General features: G+C 43.1%; 1 protein-coding gene across 3 annotated transcripts in view; it reads left to right on the forward strand.

Moving 5' to 3' along the window:
- Positions 1-26814, forward strand: part of slc15a2 (solute carrier family 15 member 2) — a 243672-nt gene that overhangs the window by 35850 nt on the left and 181008 nt on the right. For all 3 annotated transcript variants that reach the window (XM_063052514.1, XM_063052516.1, XM_063052515.1), the window contains exons 4-5: positions 2509-2650; positions 20319-20411. In XM_063052514.1, coding sequence (XP_062908584.1) covers positions 2509-2650; positions 20319-20411 — 235 coding nt within the window. The remainder of the gene's footprint in view (positions 1-2508; positions 2651-20318; positions 20412-26814) is intronic.

A 26814-nucleotide genomic window follows, 5' to 3' on the forward strand; every position in this document is an offset into this window, starting at 1 on the left:
TATCCACGGCCTCCTCTACTGTCAAGATGAAGCTACACTCAGGTTGGAGGAACAACACCTTATACTCCATCTGGGTAGCCTCTAACCTGATGGCATGAACATTGACTTCTCTAACTTCCGTTAATGCCCCACCTCCCCTTTGTACCCCATCCCTTATTTATTTATTTATTATTATTATATTTTTGAATTTTTTTTCTCTCTCTCTTTTTTCTCCCTCTGTCCCTCTCACTATAACTCCTTGCCCATCCTCTGGGCTCTCCTCCACCTTTCTTTCCCTCTAGGCCTCCCATCCCATGATCCTCTCCCTTCTCCAGCCTTGTATCCCTTATGCCAATCACCTGTCCAGCTCTTGGCTCCATCCGCCCTCCTGTCTTCTCCTATCATTTTAGATCTCCCCCTCCCCCTCCCACTTTCAAATCTCTTGCTATCCCTTCTCTCAGTTAGTCCTGACGAAGGGTCTCAGCCTGAAACATTGACTGTACTTCTTCCTATAAATGCTGCCTGGCCTGCTGTGTTTACCTGCATTTTTTGTGTGTGTTACTTGAATTTCCAGCATCTGCAGATTTCCTCGTGTTTGCATCATATACTCTGTGCCCTGGTTAGTGAGAAGAATCATATTGTGTATCTTCTTCACTAGCAGTACTGCACCTTCAGGAGCTTCAGAAGAATGATGGGGGGAGGTGGGGAATCTCATTGAAACCCGTCGAATATTGACGGGCCCAGATAGAGTGGATGTGGTGAGGATGTTTCCCATAGTGGGGGAGTCTCGGACCAAAGGGCTCAGCTTCAGAATAGAAGGATGTACCTTCAGAACAGAAATGAGGAGGATTTTTTCAGCCAGCTGGTGGCGAATCTGTAGAATTCATTGCCACAGATGGATGTGGAGACCAAGTCATTTATACTTAAAGCAGAGCTTGATAGGTTCTTGATTAGTAAGGGTGTTAAAGGTTACAGGGAGAAGGCAGGAGAAGGGGTTTGAAAGAGATCATAAATAAGCCAAGATGGAATGGCAGAGCAGACTCAATGGGGTGAATGGCCTATGTCTTATGCTCTTATGGATTCTTGGAGTGCAATGTCCTTTAGCACTGATCCTACTGAAAGCACTCAAGCCAGATAGAGAGGGTGCAGATTCATTGATAGAGTCTCCCAGTGTCATGCCTGGAGGAACTCGGTAAATAAGGCAGCATCTACGGAGGGGACGAAACAATTGACTGTCTATTCCTCTCCATGGCTGACAAGGGAAATTAGGGATAGTATCAATTCCAAAGAAGAAACATATAAATTAGCCAGAAAAAGTGACTCACCTGAGGACTGGGAGAAATTCAGAGTCCAGCAGAGGAGGACAAAGGGCTTAATTAGGAAAGGGAAAAAAGATTATGAGAGAAAGCTGGCAGGGAACATAAAAACTGAATGTAAAAGCTTTTATAGATATGTGAAAAGAAAAAGATTGGTTAAGACAAATGTAAGTCCCTTACAGTCAGAAACAGGTGAATTGATCATGAGGAACAAGGACATGACAGACCAATTGAATAACTACTTTGGTTCTGTCTTCACTAAGGAAGACATAAATAATCTTCCGGCAATTTAATCTGGATAAATGTGAGGTTATCCACTTTGGTGACAAAAACAGGAAAACAGATTATTATCTGAATGGTGGCCGATTAGGAAAAGGGGAGGTGCAACGAGACCTGGGTGTCATTGTACACCAGTCATTGAAAGTGGGCATGTAGGTACAGCAGGCGGTGAAAAAGGCGAATGGTATGCTGGCATTCATAGCAAGAGGATTCGAGTACAGGAGCAGGGAGGTACTACTGCAGTTGTACAAGGCCTTGGTGAGACCACACCTGGAGTATTGTGTGCAGTTTTGGTCTCCTAATCCGAGGAAAGACATTCTTGCCATAGAGGGAGTACAAAGAAGGTTCACCAGCTTGATTCCCGGGATGGCAGGACTTCCATATGATGAAAGATTGGATCGGCTAGGCTTATACTCCCTGGAATTTAGAAGATTGAGGGGGGATCCTATTGAAACGTATAAAATTCTAAGGGGATTGGACAGGCTAGATGTAGGAAGATTGTTTCCGATGTTGGGGAAGTCCAGAACGAGGGGTCACAGTTTGAGGATAAAGGGGAAGCCTTTTAGGACCGAGATTAGGAAAAACTTCTTCACACAGAGAGTGGTGAATCTGTGGAATTCTCTGCCACAGGAAACAGTTGAGGCCAGTTCATTGGCTATATTTAAGAGGGAGTTAGATATGGCCCTTGTGGCTAAAGGGATCAGGGGGTATGGAGAGAAGGCTGGTACAGGGTTCTGAATTGGATGATCAGCCATGATCATACTGAATGGCGGTACAGGCTCGAAGGGCCGAATGGCCTACTCCTGCACCTATTTTCTATGTTTCTATGTTTCTTTAGAGGCTGCCTGACTCGCTGAGTTCGTGTAATATTTTGTGTGTTCCAACATCTGTAAGACCTCTTGTGCTTGTGTCAATGTTACTGCTTGTGTTTCAGCTATCCTGACACTCTACTTCACAAACTTTCTACATTGGGATGAGGATCTATCCACAGCCATCTACCACGCCTTCTCTGGAGTTGCCTATTTCACACCAGTTATGGGAGCCCTTATGGCTGACTCCTGGCTGGGAAAGTTCAAGTGAGTTCACATATTATGTTGGATATCTTTTTTTTCTTTTTATTGTGTGTGATTTTGTGAAACTTTTGTGTTTATTTTCTTAATTGCTGAATCAGAATCAGATTTAATGCCAGTGGCATATGTTGTGAAATTTGTTGTTTTGCGGCAGCAGTATATTACAATACATAATAAGAATCTATAGTGTAACACTCTGCTATACCGGCTCATATTTATCTTGGGGAAACCCCGTCCGCTGCCCAGCCGTGTCTCCTGGTTGCATTGGTTGCTGTGCAATGCCACCTGATTCAGCCTCAAACATCAATCATCAGCCAGCACACAATGTACACTTTACAGATTACACTTTATAAATCTTACTAGGACTATGAGATTAATACAATATAAAAAGAAAAGAAAAAGGTGTCAGACTTATCAAAGTTCAATTTCTTCATGCACACAGTTGGAGCTCAAATACGCGGGACTGTCTCTCTTCACCCTGCGATCCACTCCAACCCCCTCAACTCACCGCTCAGGACCACCCAAAGTGATTGACCAGAGCGTTCCCAGCACGTCCGTCTTACTCCCAGTCTCTCCTCCAAAAGCCCGCCAAAAACACCATTTCCCAGCCATATGAGACAGAATATCACCCCGAAAGAGAATAACATGGTCACCCATTGGGTCATTCGCTCTCTTATCAATAAGATAACCCAAACAAGCTGCAGCGAGAGAACCTTCTCAGCATTTAACATAACAAAGAAGCCATTTTGATTAACATACATAGTAACATAAAAGAAGAAAACCCTTACAATAGATTAGAATAAGAAACATATATAACAAGTTAAATTAAATACGTAGTATGAAGAGAGAGCAAAAGAGAGAAACAAATACTGAATTAGTGTACATGGGTTCATTGTCCATTCAGTAATCTAATGGCAGAGGTGAAGAAGCTGTTGAGTGTGTGCCTTCAGACTCCTGTACCTCCTCCTTGATTGTGGTAATGAAAGGAGGGCATGTCCTAGGTGATGGGGCTCCTCAATAATAGGTGCCGATTTTTTGAGGCATTGCCTTTTAAACGTGTCCTCAGTGCTGGGGTGGATAGTGTCCATGATGGAGCTGACTGAATTTATACATTTCTGCTGCTTTTTCCAATCATGTGCAGTGCACCTTCCATACTAGACAGTGATGCAACCAGTTAGAATGTTCCCACAGTAGAAATTTGTGAGTGTCTTTGGTGACATACCAACTACTGACTCTCAGCCTTTGCTCTGGATGTACTAAGAGCTGGCTGAACATTTTCCCAACTGCTTGCCAGTACTGAGTTGGTGAGTCGGAAGTTCCACAGAGCAGCACAGTAATACCTAGTCATATTAACTTTTCGAGCACTGATTATGGGCTGAGGAGATGACACCAATGGAATGAAATGAAAGAGTAATAAAATTGCAGTGGCTTTTTCTCATTTGTGAGAGAATGGTCATGAAACTCCAAATGGAACAAAGGTCTTGTCAAAAATGCACTCCATTTTTAGAGTCACCTTGCTTACGGTAGAAAATAATACTTAAACTGATTTTAGAGTAGGTTAAAAAATCAGCACAACATTGTGTGCCAAAGGATCTGTACTCTAATGTTCTATGTTCTACAGAATAGTACAGGCTCTTGACCCACATACTGAATCAATCTCAAACTAATCCATGATCAATCTAACCGTTCTCTCCATTTCTTTCACACGTGTGCCTACGTAAGAGTCTGAAATGTCCCTAACATATCTGCTTCTACTACCACTCCAGACAGAGTGTTCCACACCTTCACCACTTTGTGTAAAAAAACTTAGCTCGGACATTTCCGCAAAACTTTCCTTTTCTCCATTAAAATATGTCCTCATGTATTAGCCATTGCTACCCTGGGAAAAAGACCATATGACCATAAGTTATAGGAGGAGAATTAGGCCATTTGGCCCATTGAGTCTGCTCTGCCATTCAATCATGGCTGATTCTTTATTCTCCTCCTCAGCCCCACTCCCCAGTCTTCACCCCGTAACCTTTGATACTGTGGCCAATCTATTTCCGCCTTAAATACATGCATCGACCTGGTCTCCACAGCTGCCTGTTGTAACAGATTTAACAAATTCACCACCCTCTGACTGAAGAAATTTCTCTGCATCTCTGTTTTAAATGGACGCCCGCTACCCTGAGGCTGCGCCCTCTTGTCCTAGAATCCTCCACCATGGGGGATTCTACTCTATCTAAGCATGTCAATGTTCAAAAGATTTCAATGAGATCTCGCTCCCCCCCACCCCCGCCATCTGGCAAATACAGACCCAGAGAAATCAAGCATTCCTCGTATAATAACCCTTTCATTCCCAGAATCATCCTTCTGAACCTCCTTTGGACCCTCTCCAATGCCAGTTCATCTTTTCTAAGATGAGGGGCCCAAATCTGTTCACAACACTCAAGCTGATCTAACCAGTGCCTTATAAAGCCTCAGCATCACATCCTTGCTGTTATGTTTTAGATCTCTTGAAATTAATGCTAATATTGCATTTGCCTTCCTCACCACTGACTCTACCTGCAAGTTAACCTTGAGGGTGTTCTGTACAAGGACTCTCAAGTCTCTTTGCATCTCAGAATTTTGGATTTTCTCCCCATTTAGAAAATAGTCTGTACATTTGTTTCTTCTACCAAATTGTATGACTAAGCCAGTTCCAACATTATATTTCATTTGCCACTTTCTTGCCCGTTCTCCTAATCTGACTGTCCTTTTGCAGCCTTCCTGTTTCTTGAACACTACCTGCCCTTCCAGCAATCTTTGTATCAACACAAAGCTAGCAACAAAGCTATCTACTCCTTCATCTAAATCATTGATATACAGCATAAAAAGAAGCGGTCCCAACACTGACCCCTGCAGAGAACTGTTGGTCACTGGCAGCCAACCAGAAAACAATTTTTTATTCCCACTCACTGTCTCCTACCAATCAGCCACTGCTCTAGCCATGTTAGTAACTTTCCTGTAATACCATGGGCTCTTAACTTGGTAAGCAGCCTCGTGTGGCACCTTGTCAAAGGCCTTCTGAAAGTCCAAATATACAACAGCCACTGCATCTCCTTTATCTATTCTACTTGTAATCTCCTCAAAGAATTCCAACAGGTTCATCAGGCAAATTTTTCCCTTGCTGACTTTGTCCTATCTATCCTGTGTCACCAAGTACTCCATAACCTCATCCTTAACAATTGAATCTAACATCTTCACAACCACTGAGGTCAGGCTAACTGATCTATAATTTCCTTTCTGCTGCATTCCTGCTTTCTTAAAGAGTGGAGTGACATTTGCAATTTTTCAGTCCTCCAAAACCATACCAGAGTCAAATGATTTTTGAAAGATAATTTCTAATGCCTCCACAGTCTCTATTGCTACCTCTTTTAGAACCCTTGGGTGCAGTTCATCTGGTCCGGCTGAATTATGTACCCTTAGGTCTTTCAGCTTTTTGAGGACTGTCTCCCTTGTAATAGTAACTGCACCCACTTCTCTTCCCTCACACCCTTCAACACCTGGCACACTGCTAGTGTCTTGCACAGTGAAGTCTGATGCAAAATACTCATTTAGTTCATCTGCTATCTCCTTGCCCCCCATTGTTATTTCTCCAGCCTCATTTTCTTGAGATTCTATATCCACTCTCATCTCTCTTTTATTTTTTATAATACTTGAAACAAACTTCTGCTATCCACTGTGATATTGTTTGCTTGCTTCCTTTCATATTTCATCTTTCCCCCCGATGATTCTTTTAGTTGCTTTCTGTAGGTTTTTAAAAGTTTCCTAATTTTCTGTCTTACCTCTAATTTTTGCTTTATTGTATGCCCTTTCTTTTGCTTTTACATTAGCTTTGACTTGTCAGCCACGGTGGTCCTATTTTACCATTTGAGTATTTCTTTGTTTTTGGAATATGTCTATCTAGCACCTTTCTCATTTTTCCCAGAAACTCACAGACCTGCTGCTCTGCTGACATCCCTGCCAGCAGCTCCTTCCAATTTACTTTGGCCAACTCCTCTCTCATACCATTGTAATTTCCTTTACTCCACTAAAATACAAAAATACTGCTATGTCAGACTTTACTTTCTCCTTATCAAATTTCAAATTGAACTCAATCATAATGTGATCACAGCCTCCTAAGGGTTTCTTTACCTTAAGCTCCTTAATTACCTCTGGTTCGTTACTTAACTCCTAATCCAGTATAGCTGATCCCCTAGCAGGCTCAACAACAAGCTACATCTCGTAGGCATTCAACAAATTCATTCTTTTGGGATCCATAACCAACCTAATTTTCCTAATTGACACGCATGTTAAAATTTCCCATGACTATCATAACACTGCGCTTTTGATAAGCCTTTTCCGTTTCTTGTTGTAATCTGTAGTTCACATCCCTGCTACTATTTGGAAGCCTGTATCAGGGTCCTTTTACCCTTGAAGCTTCTCAGCTGAACCCACAAGGATTCATCATCTTATGATTCTATCTCACATCTTTCTATTGATTTGATGCCATTCTTTACCAGCAGAACCAAGCCACCCCCTCTGCCTACCTTCCTTTCCCTCTGATATAACGTGTAATCTTGAACAGTCAACTTCCAACTACAACCATCCTTCAGCATCCTAAGAACATAAGAACATAAGAAATAGGAGCAGGAGTAGGCCATCTGGCCCGTCGAGCCTGCTCGGCCGTTCAATAAGATCATGGCTGATCTGACCTTGGACTCATCTCTAGCTGCCTGCCTTTTTCTCATAACCCTGAATTCCCCAACTATACAAAATTCTATCCACCCTTATCTTAAATATATTTACTGAATTCGGTTCAATGATGGCCACAACATCATACCCGACAATTTGGAAAAGTGCAACAAGATCATCCACCTTATTTCTTATACTCTCTGTATTGAGATATAACACTTCGAGTTCTGTATTTGCTACCCTTTCATGCAAGACTCATTCAGAAAGTAAGGAGGCATGAGACCTTGTTTTGTGGATCCAGAATTGGCTTGCCCACAGAAGGCATAGAATGATTGTAGATGGTTCATATTCTGCATGGAGGATGATGACCGGTGGTGTTCTGCAGGGATCTGTTCTGGGATCCCTCCTCTTTGCGATTTTTATAAATGACCTGGATGAAGAAGTAGAAGGGTGTGTTAATGAGTTTGCTGATGACACAAAGGTTGGGGGTGTTGTGAATAGTCTGGATGGTTGTCAGAGGTTACAGCGGGACATCAATAGGATGCAGAACTGGGTTGAGAAGTGGCAGACGGCCTTCAACCCAAATAAGTGTAGTGGCTCATTTTGTAGGTCAAATTTGAAGACAGCATATAATATTAATGGGAAGACTCTTGGCAGTGTAGGGGATCTGAGAGATATTGCGGTCATTGCACTCAAAGTTGCTGCTCAAGTTGACAACATTGTTAAGAAGGCGTATGATGTGTTGGCATTCATCAACCGTGGGACTGAGTTCAAGAGTTGTGAGGTAATGTTACAGCTATATAAAACCTTGGTCAGACCCCACTTGGAGTACTGTGCTCAGTTCTGGTCACCTCAGGAAGAATGTGGATACTATAAATAGTATCCACTGGGAAAGTGATGAAAGAAATAAAAGCTGAAATAAATCATTCTCTCTACTATTATTCTGACATTTCACATTCTTAAAGTAAAGTAGTGATCCTAACTGACCTAAGACAGGGAATGTTTTCTAGGATTAGATGTCAGGAATTGTGAAAATCTGAGTTTAAATGTATTTGGCTAAGGTGTATGTAAACTTCTGACTTCAACTGTATATACAATATAAATAACTTTATAAAATGTGGTTTAATGAGTTGACAGGGCAGTGCAGGGACTTGGGTACCAGAGAGTCCGCAATAAGTTTTTCTGCCAGCTTTCTTGTACATTCTTGTAGATAGTGGAGCAGCTGTCATCAGAACGGGCTCTGTTGGAGGCAGGAACTCCCCGCTCAATAACAATGCTTTTTTGGAATGCTTGCAAAGTCAATGCCCATGGTACACATGTGCACAGTATGTTACCACCTCTTTAGAAAAGAAATAAATTCATTCACTTACAGATGGAATAAGACACAATGGGTGTTATAAATTTAACCTTTCACTGGTATTCTTGATTTCTATAGCTTCTTTTATTTGATAGAGTACCAGGTAGATGACACCTCCCTGAGAACATACATATGTAGAACACAGGACAGTTCTGCATCACACTTGCCTATCACCTGCCCCGGGTCCCCTCCTCCTTCCCTTTCTCCATTGTTCACTTTCCTCTCCTATCATTTCCTTGTCCTTCCCTTTCCTTTCTCTGCCTCTCACCTCCCAGCTTCTTACTTCATCCCAACCTGCCTGTACTCCTTCCCCTCCCCCACCTTATTCTGGCTTCCTCCCTTTTCCTGTGTGTGTCACTGTATCATAAATCTTTCACCTTTCTCCCACCTCACTTTAAAGCTATTTCCTCCAGTATTTTACACTTCCACTCCAGGGAGAAGATTCTCATAAGCTTATAAACATTCATCAGATTGTCCTTCAGCTTCTGATGCTTCACAGAAAGCAATCCAAATTGACAGAATATAGTATTAATGGTAAGACTCTCGGCAGAGTAGAGGATCAGAGGGATCTTGGGGTCTAAGTCCACAGGACACTCAAATTTGCTGCACAGGTTGACTCTGTGGTTAAGAAGGCATACGGTGCATTGGCCTTCATCAATCATGGGATTGAGTTTAGGAGCGGAGTGGTAATGTTGCAGCTATATAAGACCCTGGTCAGACCCCACTTGGAGTACTGTGCTCAGTTCTGGTCGCCTCCCTACAGGAAGGATGTGGAAACCATAGAAAGGGTGCAGAGGAGACTTACAGGTATGTTGTCTGGATTGGGGGCATGCCTTATGAGAATAGGTTGAGTGAACTCAGCCTTTTCTCCTTGGAGCAGTGGAGGATGAGAGGTGACCTGAAAAAGGTGTATAGATGATGAGAGGCATTGATCCTGTGGATAGTGAGAGGCTTTTTCCCAGGGCTAAAATGGCTAGCATGAGAGGGCACAGTTTTAAGGTGCTTGGAAGTAGGGTCAGAGGAAATATCAGGAGTAAGTCTTTTTTTACGCAGAGAGTGATGAGTGTGTGGAATGGGCTGCCGGTAACAGTGGTGGAGGTGGATACAATAGGGTCTTTTAAGAGACTCCCGGACAGGTACATGGAGCTCAGAAAAATAGAGGGATATGGATAACCCTAGGTAATTTCTCAGATAAGGACATGTTTTGTACAGCTTTGTGGGCGGAAGGACCTGTATTATGCTGTAGGTTTTCTATGTTTTCTGTTTTTTCTATGTTTAATTAACCAATACCAGCACCAAAATGCAACATATTACCCTGTCCAGATTAACCACCTCCTGCCATTTCTCCACTCAAATTTTCAACTGGTCAATATCCCACTCTACCTTTTGATAATCCTCCTTACTACCCACAATTTAATTTTTTTATATTGTCTGTAAGCATTCTAATCAGAGCACCTTCATTTTCATCTAGATCATTTGGTTATATCACAAACAGAGGTTCCTGTATTGATCCTTGTTGAGAAACACATCTCTACTACACTCTATCGTCTATGACCAATCCAAATTCTGTATTCACCTTGAATCACATGTGAGTTAATCTTCTGGACCAACACACCATGAGGGCCCTTATCAAATGTTTTTTTTTAATGTGCATGAAGACACCAGCCCATTACCCTATCCTTGTCAATTATTTTTATCAAATCCTCAAAAAAAGTTAATCTTCATTTCTTCATAATGCTTCTGCAACGTTGAACTGTACAGGCCCTTCAACTCATCAGTAAAGTAGTCTTGTTTCTTACATAGAATGTCAAACAGTTCACCCATGACGTGGTGCCAAATTAAATAAATAAACCTACTCAAAGTTTCAAAGGTACATTTAATGTCAGAGAAATGTATACAATATACTGTATGTGCTGAAATGCTTTTTCATTGCAACCATCCACAAAAACAGGAGTGCCCCAAAGAATGAACGACAGTCAAATGTTAGAACCCCAAGCCCCCCCACAGCTCCCCCTTCCACGCGTAAGCAGCAGCACAGTAACCATTCCCCTCCCCCACCAGCAAAAAAAATGCATTGGGACCCACCACCGAGCACTCAAGCGTGTAGCAAAACAACAGCAAAGACACAGACTTCCAGTACCTCAAAGTCTACTCATTCACCCGGTTTTTGACATACCACAGGCTCTCTCTCTCCCTAATAAGGGAGAAAGAGATGTCTCCATTTCATAGTGAGAGGGGAGGCATAACAATCAACTAGTTGATTTACAATGTTAAAAGACAGTTGCGTTGCTTTTTCCGAGCTCTGTGCCCAAAGATCTTGGGTCTCTGGACACACAGTCAGAGATCTTCTGTCTCCCACGCCCATCGATTTCCTGCTGGGACACTGACCTTTGATCCGCCCGTCTCCAGAGCCACGAGATCCCAGAACTCCGAAGGTGAACTAATCTCTTCGGCCACATCCTTGGGGTATCGAATAACGGCCAGCTGTGAAACCCCGGGAATGGGTCCCATTCCCGCAGTGAACCGAAGTCAGCGTGTAACTCCAGTTCAGGATCTTTTAAAAACCCTGAAAGGGAAAACTAAAGATATTAAAGATGGAAATAGAGTTGTTTCCGAAGATGCAAGAAAAGGAGTTGCCATTTTGCACCATTGACTCCTACTGAGCTCCACCATTAATCTAACCCTTTGCTCTTACACATCCCAGAACTCCGGATTTTTCTTACATCTGTGTGCTGATCTAAAAGGCTGTTAAATGTCCTTATCGTATCAGTTTCCACCACCACCCCAGCAGCTTGATCTAGACATCTACCAGTCTCTATGAGAAACTTACCTTTGACATCTCTGCTAAACTTTTGTCCACTCACTTTAAATGGATGTCCTTTCCAGCAGAGTGGCATTGGTACCAACTTGTGGACTTTGCAACCTTTTAATCTCCTGGTACTGTTGAAAAGTGTTTTTTTTTGTGTGGTCGATCGTCTGACAGATTTCATGAAGTTTTTTGAGGGACCACGAGATTGACAAGGTTAAGGTGGTGGGTATTGACTGCATGGACTTTAGCAAAACCATTGACAAGGTCCAAGATGGTAGGCAGAACCAGTAGTTTAGAAAAGGGGTCTCCAACGTTTTTTGCACAGCGGACCGGTTTAATATTGACAATATTCTTGCGGACCGGCCGACCGGGGACGGGGGGTGGGGGTGGTGATCAAGTAGAGTTAAACTCACCTCAACATGTCTTTTACAGTTAGGGTTGCCAACTTTCTCACTCCCAAATAAGGGACAAAAGTAGCAGTTAAATCCCGGGACACTTTACCCCGGGAAAGACTACCATGACCATGAAGCCTTGCGCGGGCACCTGTGTGCACATGCGCGTACGTGCCAGTTTTTTTCCCCACCAGTAGGTTTTGCCTTCATCTTCCCAACTATACTGTGCATACATTATTTCTACTTTATATAGGCTGTGTATTTATCATGTCATTCCTGCTTTAACTATATGTTAGTGTTATTTACTTTCGGTTTTATGTGTTATTTGGTATGATTTGTGAGGTTATTTTTTGGGTCTGGGAACGCTCAAAAATTTTTCCCATATAAATTAATGGTAATTGCTTCTTTGCTTCACGCCATTTCAGCACGAAAGGTTTCATAGGAACGCTGTACCTTAGCAGAGGAAAAGACTGATAAAGACAAATGTAGGTCCCCTGCAAACAGAAACAGGTGAATTGATTATGGGGAGCAAGGACATGGCAGACCAATTGAATAATTACTTTGGTTCTGTCTTCACTAAGGAGGACATAAATAATCTTCCAGAAATAGTAAGGGACAGAGGGTCCAGTAAGATGGAGGAACTGAGCGAAATACATGTTAGTAGGGAAGTGGTGTTAGGTAAATTGAAGGGATTGAAGGCAGATAAATCCCCAGGGCCAGATGGTCTGCATCCCAGAGTGCTTAAGGAAGTGGCCCAAGAAATAGTGGATGCATTAGTGATAATTTTTCAAAACTCGTTAGATTCTGGACTAGTTCCTGAGGATTGGAGGGTGGCTAATGTAACCCCACTTTTTAAAAAAGGAGGGAGAGAGAAACCGGGGAATTATAGGCCGGTTAGCCTAACGTCGGTGGTGGGGAAACTGCTGGAGTCAGTTATCAAGGATGTGATAACAGCACATTTGGAAAGCGGTGAAATGATCGGACAAAGTCAGCATGGATTTGTGAAAGGAAAATCATGTCTGACGAATCTCATAGAATTTTTTGAGGATGTAACTAGTAGAGTGGATAGGGGAGAACCAGTGGATGTGGTATATTTGGATTTTCAAAAGGCTTTTGACAAGGTCCCACATAGGAGATTAGTGTGCAAACTTAAAGCACACGGTATTGGGGGTAAGGTATTGGTGTGGGTGGAGAATTGGTTAGCAGACAGGAAGCAAAGAGTGGGAATAAACGGGACCTTTTCAGAATGGCAGGCGGTGACTAGTGGGGTACCGCAAGGCTCAGTGCTGGGACCCCAGTTGTTTACAATATATATTAATGACTTGGATGAGGGAATTAAATGCAGCATCTCCAAGTTTGCGGATGACACGAAGCTGGGTGGCAGTGTTAGCAGTGAGGAGGATGCTAAGAGGATGCAGGGTGACTTGGATAGGTTGGGTGAGTGGGCAAACTCATGGCAGATGCAATTTAATGTGGATAAATGTGAAGTTATCCACTTTGGTGGCAAAAATAGGAAAACAGATTATTATCTGAATGGTGGCCGATTAGGAAAAGGGGAGGTGCAACGAGACCTGGGTGTCATTATACACCAGTCATTGAAAGTGGGCATGCAGGTACAGCAGGCGGTGAAAAAGGCGAACGCTATGCTGGCATTTATAGCGAGAGGATTCGAGTACAGGAGCAGGGAGGTACTACTGCAGTTGTACAAGGCCTTGGTGAGACCACACCTGGAGTATTGTGTGCAGTTTTGGTCCCCTAATCTGAGGAAAGACATCTTTGCCATAGAGGGAGTACAAAGAAGGTTCACCAGATTGATTCCTGGGATGGCAGGTCTTTCATATGAAGAAAGACTGGATGAACTGGGCTTGTACTCGTTGGAATTTAGAAGATTGAGGGGGGATCTGATTGAAACGTATAAGATCCTAAAGGGATTGGACAGGCTAGATGCAGGAAGATTGTTCCCGATGTTGGGGAGGTCTAGAACGAGGGGTCACAGTTTGAGGATAGAGGGGAAGCCTTTTAGGACCGAGGTTAGGAAAAACTTCTTCACACAGAGAGTGGTGAATCTGTGGAATTCTCTGCCACAGCAAACTGTTGAGGCCAGTTCATTAGCTATGTTTAAAAGGAAGTTAGATATGGCCCTTGTGGCTACAGGGGTCAGGGGGTATGGAGGGAAGGCTGGGTTCTGAGTTGGATGATCAGCCATGATCATAATAAATGGCGGTGCAGGCTCGAAGGGCCGAATGGCCTACTCCTGCACCTATTTTCTATGTTTCTATGTTTCTATGTTTCTATGTTTCCTCACGGGCCGGTAGCACATGCTTTGCGGCCTGGTACCAGTCCGCGGCCCGGTGGTTGAGGACCGCTGGCTTAGAATACATGGGATCTTGTGTGAGATAACAAATTGTATACATAATTGCAAACATGAGAAAATCTGCAGATGCTGGAAATCCAAAAGTCCTGATGAGTCCTGATGGAGATCTATAAATAATGTTAACTGGAGGAATTGGTACTGGGTCAGAGTCAGAATCAAATTTATTGTCACTGACAAATTTTAAACACAAAAGATTCTCCACATGCTGGAAATCAAGAGCAACACACACAAAATACAAGAGATCTAGGATTCATTTCAAGAGGTTTAGAATACAAGAGCAAGCATGTGATGCTGAGTTTAGGACAAGAGGGCATAGCCTCAGGACAGAGGGGTGTCCATTTAAAACAAAGTTGTGGAGAACTTTCTTCAGCCAGAGTATTGTGAATTTGTGGAATTTATTACCACAGGCAGATGTGGTGGCCAGGTTGTTGAGTGTATTTTAGGCAGAGATTGATAGGTTCTTGATTGGACATGGCATCAAAGGTTACGGGGTGAAGGTTGAGAACTGGGGTTGAGGAGGAGATAGAAAAGAAGATCAGCCATGATTGAATGGTGGAGCAGACTCGATGGGCCAGGTGGCCTAATTCTGCTCCTATGTCTTATGCTCTTATGGTCTAAAATGCTGGACGAACTTAGTAAGTCAGGCAGCATATATGGAAATGAATAAACAGTCGATGTTTTGAGCCGGGGTCCTGAAGGGATGGCACTAAACATCAGCTGTTTATTCCCATGCATAAATGCTGGCTGACCAGCTGAGTTCCTCCTGCACTTTTTGTGTCTCTCATGAAATTTGTTGTTCTGTGACAGTAGTACAGTGCAAGAAATTTTTAAAAATTACTTTTAAATTATGACAAATAAATAACACTAAAGAGAAATAATGAGATAGTGTTCATGGGGTCACAGACTGGTATATTGATGGCATGATTAATAACTTTGCAGACGACACCAAAACTGGGGTTGTAGTGGACAGTAAAGAAAGTTGTCTAAGGTTGCAAAAGAATTTTGATGAGCTGGGAAGATGGGCAAAGGAATGGTTGATGGAATTTAGTTCAGACAAGTGTGAAGTGACAATATTCTGGAAAGCTAATGCAAAACAGGACTAATACAGTGAATGGCAGGGCTCTGCAGAGTTTTATTGGTGGGCAAACGGAATGAGCTGTCAGACGGTGTGGTACAAGCACATGTAAATACAATGTTTAATAAATTTAAAGGTACATGTACAGAAAAGGGTTAGAGCAGGGGTTCCCAACCTTTTTTATACCATGGATCCCTACCGTTAACCAAAGGGTCAATGGACCCCAGGTTAGGAACCCCTGGAACAGAGGTATATGGGCTAAATGAAATCAAATGGGTCTAGCTCAGATAGCGATCTTGGTTGGCATGGATGAGTTGGGCCAAAGAGCCTGTTTTTTACTGTATAGAAATCAGTTACACTACATCTGACCTCTGGCATACTTTCCATACTTCCACACTGCAATGCTAAAATGGTCAGGTCTAAAATGTGGCCTTTGAGACAATTTGGGTCATTTTCATTCATGCTTGTATATATCGAAACTGCTAAGATCGAGAGGATTGGTAGTTTCAAGTTCCTAGGAATGCATATCACCAATAGCCAGTCATAGTCCATGAAGAGACCATGGCAATGAAAGCTCACCAGCAGTTCTACTTCCTCAGGAGGCTAAAGAAGTTTGGCATGTTCCTTCTGACCCTCACCAACTGTTACCAATGCACCATAGAAAGTATCATGTCCAGTTGCATCTTAGAAACTACTCTGCCTGCAACTGCAGGAAACTGTAGAGAGCCGTAGACACAGCTTAGCACATTACAGAAACCAGCCTCCCATTCATGGACTATGGATAGACTTCTCATTCCTCAGGAAAGTAGCCAGCATAATCAAAGATTGCACCCAACCTCGGGCATTCGCTCCATTCCCCCTTGCCTTTGGGAAGAAGATACCGAAGCCTGAAAGCACATGCCACCAGGCTCAAGAACAGCTTCTACCCCGTTGTTAAAAGACTAATGTTCCCAAGGACGATAAGATGGACTCTATCCTTCAAACCCATTATGACCTTGCACCTTATTGTCTTCCTGGACTGCACTTTCTCTGAAACTTTAAGACTTTATTCTGCACTCGATTATTGTTTTACTTTGTATCATCTCAATGCACTGTTTTAATGAATTGTTCTGTATGAATGATATGCAAAGCAAGTTTTTTACTGTCCCTCAGTATATGTAATAAATCGACATCCCATTTTAGTTTCTCAGACTTCCTGAAACTAATGTGATGGAATATCTGGCATTTATCAGGAATATTTTGTGAATCATTTCCAGATGCACCAATGTTATTGATCATGGAGTCTTAGTGTTCCATTACATTGGCTAGAAATGACATTGGCTACTCATTAGTTTAGAGAATGTATCGAAGTCAATAAGTTTGTAAGCCGTTATAGGTACCTACTGATTTTTCTTGGTATTTAACTGATTCTAATCTTAGGTACAATCTTTGTTTGTACAGCTGCATTTAATGAAAGGCTACTCTCACTGAAGGTTTTGTTGACAGCTCCTCCTCTGTTGGTTGTTCAGTCACTATGTTAGCATTAAGTTTGGGATGTTATTGCTTAAAGGAGGCACAGGACAGTAATTAATCGTAGGGATAATGGAGAATGGGGTTTTGCCTGCCTGGTGCCCAGGTTCGGGACATCTTATCTGACGTGCAGAGGAATTTGCAGTGGGAGGGAAAATGTGGACCAGGGTCCTAACGTATAGAACATAGAAGATAGAATAGTACAGCACAGTACAGGCCCTTCGGCCTACAACGTTGTGCCGACCCTCAAACCCTGCCTCCCATATAAGCCCCCACCTTAAATTCCTCCATATACCTGTCTAGTAGTCTCTTAAACTTCATTAGTGTATCTGCATCCACCACTGACTCAGGCAGTGCATTCCATGCACCAACTACTCTCTGAGTTAAAAAACCTTCCTCTAATATCCCCCTTGAACTCCCCACCCCTTACCTTAAAGCCATGTCCTCTTGTATTGAGCAGTGGTGCCCTGGGGAAGAGGCGCTGGCTATCCACTCTATCTATTCCTCTTATTATCTTGTACACCTCTATCATGTCTCCTCTCATCCTCCTTCTCTCCAAAGAGTAAAGCCCTAGCTCCCTTAATCTCTGATCATAATGCATACTTTCTAAACCAGGCAGCATCCTGGTAAATCTCCTCTGTACCCTTTCCAATGCTTCCACATCCTTCCTATAGTAAGGCGACCAGAACTGGACACAGTACTCCAAGTGTGGCCTAACCAGAGTTTTATAGAGCTGCATCATTACATCGCGACTCTTAAACTCTATCCCTCGACTTATGAAAGCTAACACCCCATAAGCTTTCTTAACTACCCTGTCCACCTGTGAGGCAACTTTCAGGGATCTGTGGACATGTACCCCAAGATCCCTCTGCTCCTCCACACCACCAAGCATCCTGCCATTTACTTTGTACTCTGCCCTTGGAGTTTGTCCTTCCAAAGTGTACCACCTCACACTTCTCTGAGTTGAACTCTATCTGCCACTTCTCAGCCCACTTCTACATCCTATCAATGTCTCTCTGCAATCTTTGACAACCCTCTACACTATCTACAACACCACCAACCTTTGTGTCGTCTGCAAACTTGCCCACCCACCCTTCTACCCCCACATCCAGGTCGTTAATAAAAATCACAAAAAGTAGAGGTCCCAGAGCCACCACTAGTCACAACCCTCCAATCTGAATGTACTCCCTCCACCAAGACCCTCTGCCTTCTGCAGGCAAGCCAATTCTGAATCCACCTGGCCAAACTTCCATGGATCCCATGCCTTCTGACTTTCTGAATAAGCCTACCGTGTGGAACCTTGTCAAATGCCTTACTAAAATCTATATAGATCACATTCACAGCACTACCCTCATCTATATGCCTGGTCACCTCTTCAAAGAACTCTTATCAGGCTTGTTAGACACGATCTGCCCTTCACAAATAGATAGAATAATAGATAGATATACTTTATTAATCCCAAGGGAAATTGGGTTTCATTACAGTCGCACCAACCAAGAATACAGCGTAAATATAGCAATACAAAACCCCCCAAAAATCAAACAACAAAATGCAAACTATGCCAGATGGAAAATAAATCCAGGACCAGTCTATTGGCTCAGTGTGTCTGACCCTCCACGGGAGGAGCTGCACGTTCGATGGCCACAGGCAGGAACGACCTCCCGTGCCGCCCAGTGTTGTACCATGGTGAATGTGGCCAAAGTCCAACAGTAAAAAGTTAAATATCCAGTCTGCAAACACGTTCCTCGATCGTAATATACCCCGGATTGCACCATCCATTGTTAACCAGATCAGTAAGCACCCAACTCCTTTACGCTTACCGCTCTCAGTGCACTTCCGGTCAGCCGGAACGGTATTACCCACCAAACTCCTCTTCTCCAAAAGTCTCTGTTGTCTCGACTCGATCCTCTTTCCTCGGGTTTGTGATCGCCCTCTGCATCCTTTGTTTGTTTTCCTCCGGATTTCAGCAGGGGCATCTGCCGCTCTGCTTGCTAAATCTGCCGGCATTTGCCGGTCCGTGGAATACACAATGCGACCTAGCTTCTGTCCGGCGTGTCGGGATGTAACCATTTCCAGGGCTAAAGAAACATAGAAACATAGAAAATAGGTGCAGGAGTAGGCCATTCGGCCCTTCGAGCCTGCACCGCCATTTATTATGATCATGGCTGATCATCCAACTCAGAACCCTGCACCAGCCTTCCCTCCATACCCCCTGATCTCCGTAGCCATAAGGGCCATATCTAACTCCCTCTTAAATATAGCCAATGAACTGGCCTCAACTGTTTCCTGTGGCAGAGAATTCCACAGATTCACCACTCTCTGTGTGAAGAAGTTTTTCCTAATCTCAGTCCTAAAAGGCTTCCCCTTTATCCTCAAACTGTGACCCCTCGTTCTGGACCCAGATAAAACTCTCTCTACCAGCATGTTAGAGAGGGTGCAGCTTCGATGTGTTAGTGTAAGAAAAAAAAATACAAAAAATAACGTAAATTAAAAAGTAAGAAGAAGAAAGTAAGAATAGATTGGAACGGCTGTACCAGGCTGCATGCACGACCGGCGCATGCGCACAAAGCAATGCTGACTGTCCCTGATCAGACCATGATTCTCTAAATGCCCAGAGATCCTATCTCTAAGAATCTTTTCCAACAGCTTTCCCACCACAGACGTAAGGCTGAAAGGTCTATAATTACCCGGACTATCCCTACTACCTTTTTTGAACAAGGGGACAACATTTGCCTCCCTCCAGTCCTCCGGTACCATTCCCATGGACAACGAGGACATAAAGATCCTAGCCAGAGGCTCAGCAATCTCTTCCCTCACCTCGTGGAGTAGCCTGGGGAATATTCCGTCAGGCCCCGGGGACTTATCCGTCCTAATTGGATTGGAGGGAGGCGAATGTCCCCTTTCAACTTACTCGCTCTTCCTTCAGTTAGTCCTGACGAAGGGCCTCGCCCTGAAACGTCGACTGTACCTCTTCCTAGAGACGCTGCCTGGCCTGCTGCGTTCACCAGCAACTTTGATGTGTGTTGCTTGAATTTCCAGCATCTGCAGAATTCCTCGTGTTAGCAGTTTAAGCCTAATCAAAGGACAATTTATAATGACCATTTAACCTACTAGTGGTACATCTTTGCACTGTGGGAGAAAATTACAACTCCTGGAGGAAACCCACACATTCACGGGATACTATCCAAACTCCATGCAGTGGCACTGGAATTGAACTCCAAACTCTGAACAGCTCAAGTTGTAATAGTCTCACACGACCACCATGCCCAGTTCTGCTGCTGATTGCTTCATCTGACGTTTCCTGTCCTCAAAAATGTTGCTCGATTTGGTGAACACTTCCAGCATTCCCTTTCCTCATGAAGCCCTGCCCTGAAATTTACTAAGGGATAAAAATAATATTTTCAGAGTCTCATTTTGTCTTGTTAAATACTGATTAGACGTTTGCTTTACTGATCTCAAACAGGACCATCACCTTCCTGTCCATTGTGTACATCATTGGTCATGTGGTGAAGTCGATTGGAGCTATTCCAACTGTGGGTGGCCACACCATTCACGTGTAAGTAAAACAACTGAAGTTCTTCCTTACTGTTTCACACCAATGCCAAATCTCATGGGGTTCTCAGTCCTATCTCTGGAATCTTCAACTCAGAGGAATATGGAGGTTGAATTATTAGGGTATTTACAGAAGAATATTTAAGGGAAACATGACGGGAGACTTCTTCACTCAGAAGGTGGTGAGAGTGTGGATCAAGCTGCCAATGCAAGTTGTGGATACAGGTTCAATTTCTACATTAAAGAGAAATTTGGGCAGGTACATTGATAGCAGGAGGACAGCAGGCTATGGTCCGGGAGCAGCTTGATGGGACTAAGCAGAGTAGAAGTTCAGCATGGATCTGATGGCCGAAAGGCCTGTTTGTGTGATGAAGTATTCTATGACTCTAGTCTTAGAGTAATATGACATGAAAACAAACTCTTTGATTCAACTGGTCCACAAGACATAGGAGCAGAATTAGGCCATTCAGCCCATCAAGTCTGCTCCATTACGATAAGACCATAAGATATACAGGAAGTAGGCCATTCGGCCCATCGAGTCTGCTCCACCATTCAATCATGGGCTGATCCAATTCTTCCATAGAAACTACAGCACAGAAACAGGCCTTTTGGCCCTTCTTGGCTGTGCCAAACCATTTTCTGCCTAGTCCCACTTACATGCACATGGACCATATCCCTCCATACACCTCCCATCCATGTATCTGTCCAATTTATTCTTAAATGTTAAAAAAGAACCCGCATTTACCACCTCTTCTGGCAGCTCATTCCATACTCCCACCACTCTCTGTGTGAAGAAGCCCCCACTAATGTTCCCTTTAAACTTTTTCCCCCTCACCCTTAACCCATGTCCTCTGGTTATTTTCTCCCCTTGCCTCAGTGGAAAAAGCCTGCTTGCATTCACTCTATCTATACCCATCATAATTTTATATACCTCTATCAAATCTCCCCTCATTCTTCTACGCTCCAGGGAATAAAGTCCTAACCTATTCAACCTTTCTCTGTAATGAGTTTCTCAAGTCCCGGCAACATCCTTGTAAACCTTCTCTGCACTCTTTCAACCTTATTTATATCCTTCCTATAATTTGGTGACCAAAACTGAACATAATACTCCAGATTCAGCCTCACCAATGCCTTATACAACCTCAACATAACATTCCAGCTCTTATACTCAATACTTTGATTAATAAATGCCAATGTACCAAAAGCTCTCTTTACGACCCTATCTACCTGTGACGCCACTTTTAGGCAATTTTGTATCTGTATTCCCAGATCCCTCTGTTCTACTGCACTCCTCAGTGCCTTACCATTAACCCTGTATGTTCTACCTTGGTTTGTCCTTCCAACGTGCAATACCTCACACTTGTCTGCATTAAACTCCATCTGCCATTTTTCAGCCCATTTTTCCAGCTGGTCCAAGTCCCTCTGCAGGCTCTGAAAACCTTCCTCGCTGTCTACTACACCTCCAATCTTTGTATCATCAGCAAATTTGCTGATCCAATTTACCACATTATCATCCAGATCATTGATATAGATGACAAATAACAATGGACCCAGCACTGATCCCTGTGGCACACCACTAGTCACGGGCCTCCACTCGGAGAAGCAATTCTCTACTACCACTCTTTGGCTTCTTCCATTGAGCCAATGTCTGATCCAATTTACCACCTCTCCATGTATACCTAGCGACTGAATTTTCCTAACTAACCTCCCATGCGGGCCCTTGTCAAAGGCCTTACTGAAATCCATGTAGACAATATCCACTGCCTTCCCTTCATCCACTTTCTTGGTAACCTCCTCGAAAAACTCCAATAGATTGGTCAAACATGACCTACCACGCACAAAGCCATGTTGACTCTCCCTAATAAGTCCCTGTCTATCCAAATGCTTGTAGATTCTGTCTCTTAGTACTCCCTCCAATAACTTACCTACTACCGACGTTAAACTTACCGGCCTATAATTTCCCGAATTACTTTTCGATCCTTTTTTAAACAACGGAACAACATGAGCCACTCTCCAATCCTCCGGCACCTCACCAGTAGACAGCGACATTTTAAATATTTCTGCCAGGGCCCCTGCAATTTCAACACTAGTCTCCTTCAAGGTCCGAGGGAACACCCTGTCAGGTCCTGGGGATTTATCCACTTTAATTTTCCTCAAGACAGCAAGGACCTCCTCCTTTTCTATCTGTACAGTTTCCACGATCTCACTACTTGTTTCCCTCAATTCCATAGACTTCATGCCAGTTTCCTTAGTAAATACAGACGCAAAAAAACTATTTAAGATTTCCCCCATTTCCTTTGGTTCCGCACATAGCCGACCACTCTGATCTTCAAGCGGACCAATTTTATCCCTTACAATCCTTTTGCTCTTAATATACCTGTAAAAGCTCTTTGGATTATCTTTCACTTTGACTGCCAAGGCAACCTCATGTCTTCTTTTAGCCCTCCTGATTTCTTTCTTAAGTATTTTCTTGCACTTCTTATACTCCTCAAGCACCTTATTTACTCAAACAACAGGAATTCTGCAGATGCTGGAAATTCAAGCAACACACATCAAAGTTGCTGGTGAACGCAGCAGGCCAGGCAGCATCTCTAGGAAGAGGTACAGTCGACGTTTCAGGCCGAGAGCCTTCGTCAGGACCTTATTTACTCCCTGCTTCCTATACATGTCATACAACTCCCTCTTCTTCTTTATCAGAGTTGCAATATCCCTTGGAACGAAGGTTCCTTATTCCTATTCACTTTGCCTTTAATCCTGACAGGAACATACAAATTCTGCACTCTCAAAAATTTCTCCTTTGAAGGCTTCCCACCTACCGATCACACCCTTGCCAGAGAACAACCTGTCCCAATCCATTCTCATCCTTTCTCATTTCTTCAAATTTGGCCTTCTTCCAGTTAAGAACCTCAACCCTAGGACCAGATCTATCCTTGTCCATGATCAAGTTGAAGCTAATGGTGTTATGATCACTGGAACCAAAGTGCTCCCCTACACAGACTTCCGTCACTTGTCCTAACTCGTTTCCTAACAGGAGATCCAATATTGCATCCCCTCTAGTTGTTCCCTCTATATATTGATTTAGAAAACTTTCCTGAACACATTTTACAAACTCTAAACCATCTAGACCCCTAACAGTATGGGAGTCCCAATCAATATATGGAAAATTAAAATCCCCTACCACCACAACTTTATGTTTCCTTCATCCAGTCATCCCCACTCCTCGGCCTTCACCCCATACCATTTGATGCCCTGGCTAATCAAGAACCTATCTATTTTTGCCTTAAATACCCCCAATGACTTGGCTTCCACAGCTGCTTATGGCAACAAATTCCACAGATTTACCACCCATTAACTAAAGTAATTTCTCCACACCTCAGTTCTAAATGGACATCCTTCAATCCTGAAATTGTGCCCTCTTGTCCTTGAATCCCCTATCATGGGAAATAACTTTGCCCTATCTAATCTGTTCAGGCCTTTTAACATTCGGAATGTTTCTATGAGATCCCCCCTCATTCTCCTGAACTCCAGGGAATACAGCCCAAGAGCTGCCAGACGTTCTTCATACGGTAACCCTTTCATTCCTGGAATTGTTCTTGTGAATCTTTTCTGAATCCTCTCCAATGTCAGTATATCCTTTTTAAAATAAGGAGCCCAAAACTGCACACAATACTCCAAGTGTGGTCTCACGAGTGCCTTATAGAGCCTCAGCATCACATCCCTGCTCTTATATTCTATACCTCTAGAAATGAATGCCAACGTTGCATTCGCCTTCCGCATCACTGACTCAACCTGGAGGTTAACCTTTAGGATATCCTGCACAAGGACTCCCAAGTCCCTTTGCATCGCTGCATTTTGAATTCTCTCCCCACCTAAATAATAGTCTGCCTGTTTATTTCTTCCACCAAAGCGCATGACCATGCGCTTTCCAACATTATATTTCTTTTAGCCACTTCTTTGCCCATTCCCCTAAACTATCTAAGTCTCTCTGCAGGCTCTGTTTCCTCAACATTACCCACTCCTCCACCAATCTTTGTATCATTGGCAAACTTAGCCACAAATCCACTAATCCCATAGTCCAAATCATTGACATACATTGTAAGAAGCAGCGGTCCCAACACCGACCCCTGTGGAACTCCACTGGTACCCGGCAGCCAGCCAGAATAGGATCCCTTTATTCCCACTCTCTGTTTTCTGCCAATCAGCCAATGCTCCAACCATGCTAGTAACTAACCTGTAATTCCATGGGCTTTTATCTTGCTAAGCCGCCTTGTGTGGCAACTTGTCGAAGGCTTTCTAAAAATCCAAGTACACCAGGTCTACTGCATCTCCTTTGTCTACCCTGCTTGTAATTTTCTCAAAGAATTGCAATAGGTTTGTCAGGCAAGATTTTCTTTTCAGGAAGCCATGCTGGCTTTCGCATATCTTGTCATGTGCCTTCAGGTACTCCATAATCTCATCCCTAACAATCAATTCCAACAACTTCCCAACCACTGAAGATAGGCTAACAAGTCTATTCCATCAGGTCCAGGAGATTTATCCACCCTCAGACCATTAAGCTTCCCGAGCAGCTTCTCAGTCGTAATTTTCACTGCACAAACTTCACTTCCCTGACACTCTTGAATGTCCAGTATACTGCAAACGTCTTCCACTGTGAAGACTGATGCAAAATATGCATTCAGTTCCTCTGCCATTTCTGCATCTCTCATTACAATATCTCCAGTGTCATTTTGTATTGGTCCTATATCTACCCTCAGCTCTCTTACCCTTTATATACTTAAAAAAGCTTTTAGTATCTTGTTTGATATTGGTCGCCAGCTTCCTTTCATAATTCATCTTTTCCTTCCTAATGACCTTTTTGGTTTCCTTCAAGTTTTTAAAAGCTCCCCAATCCTCTATCTTTGCACTCGCTCTGGCTTCCTTGTATGCCCTCTCTTTTGCTTTTACTTTGGCTCTGACTTCACTTGTCAGCCACAGTAGTTATTTACCCCTTCCTGTTCCTAACTTACACCCACAGAGACTCCATAGACATCTTTAAATCTTTACGTTTTGCCTCCGTATAAATGTGCAATGTGCAATCATAGTAGTTTGTAATAATTTATAATAAATAGAACATTCAGTTAACATAGAGTACACTCAAATCAGCTTAAATTAATGAGTTTGATGGCCTGGTGGAAGAAGCTGTCCCGGAGCCTGTTGGTCCTGGCTTTTATGCTATGGTATCATTTCCCGGATTGTAACATCTGGAATAGATTGTGATTGGGGTGACTTGGATCCCCAATGATCCTATGGGTCCTTTTACACACCTGTCCTTGCAAATGTCCTGAATCATGGGAAGTTGACAACTACAGATGCACTGGGCTGTCCGCTCCACTTTCTGCAGAGTTCTGTGGTTAGGGGAGGTACAGTTCCCATACCAGGCAGTGATGCAGCCAGTCAGGATGCTCTCAATTGTGCCCCTGTAGAATGCTCTTAGGATCTGGGGGCCCATGCCAAACTTCCTCAACCGTCTGAGGTGAAAGAGGCGCTGTTGTGCCTTTTTCACCACACAGCTGGTGTGTATTGACCACGTGAGGTCCTTGGTGATGTGGATGCCCAGGAACTTGAAGCTGTTCACTCTCTCAACCCCAGATCCATTGATGTCAATAGGGATTAGCCCATCTCCATTCCTCCTGTAATCCATAACCAGCTCCTTGTTTGTGCGACATTGAGGGAGAGGTTATTTTCTTGACACCACTGTGTCAGAGAGATAACTTCTTCCCTGTGTATCATCTCGTTATTGTTTCAGATAAGGCCAATCAATGTAGTGTCGTTGACAAATTTCATTAGCAGATTGGAGCTGTGAGTGGTGATACAGTCATGGGTATACAGGAAATAAAGAAGGGGACTTAGTACACAGTCCTGAGGGGCTCCTATATTGAGAGTCAGAGGGGTGTAGGTGAGGGAGTCCACTCTTACCACCTGCAGGCAATCTAACAGGAAGTCCAGGATCCAGCTGCAACAAGGCAGGGTCAAGGATGAGGTCTCTGAGCTTCTTGTCAAGCCTGGATGGAATTATAGTGTTGAATGCTGAACTGTAGTCCAAGAACAACATTTTCTTTTTTTTAAATTTTGTTTTTATTTGGATAAGGAATTCACAAGTATCATGTACTTTTTTCACATGTATAACCTTTTCCATTTTTTTATATGTATAAAACTATAATTATTTATACATTCTTAAGTATACATTGAGATGATATAAAAAGAAGTTAGACACTTAAATAGATAATTATGTACAGTAGAAATTCTAATCTATTAGGCTAAGTAATGGTGTTGTTAAGAAAAGTAGTAATAATAGTGGATTAGTAATAGTTTCCATACATCTCTTCTGGATCACTTCTTCTGGTCCAAAATGTTGTGTGTAAGCCTAT

The sequence above is a fragment of the Mobula hypostoma genome, chromosome 6 (genome assembly GCF_963921235.1).
Source record: "Mobula hypostoma chromosome 6, sMobHyp1.1, whole genome shotgun sequence".
Lineage (NCBI taxonomy): Eukaryota > Metazoa > Chordata > Chondrichthyes > Myliobatiformes > Myliobatidae > Mobula > Mobula hypostoma.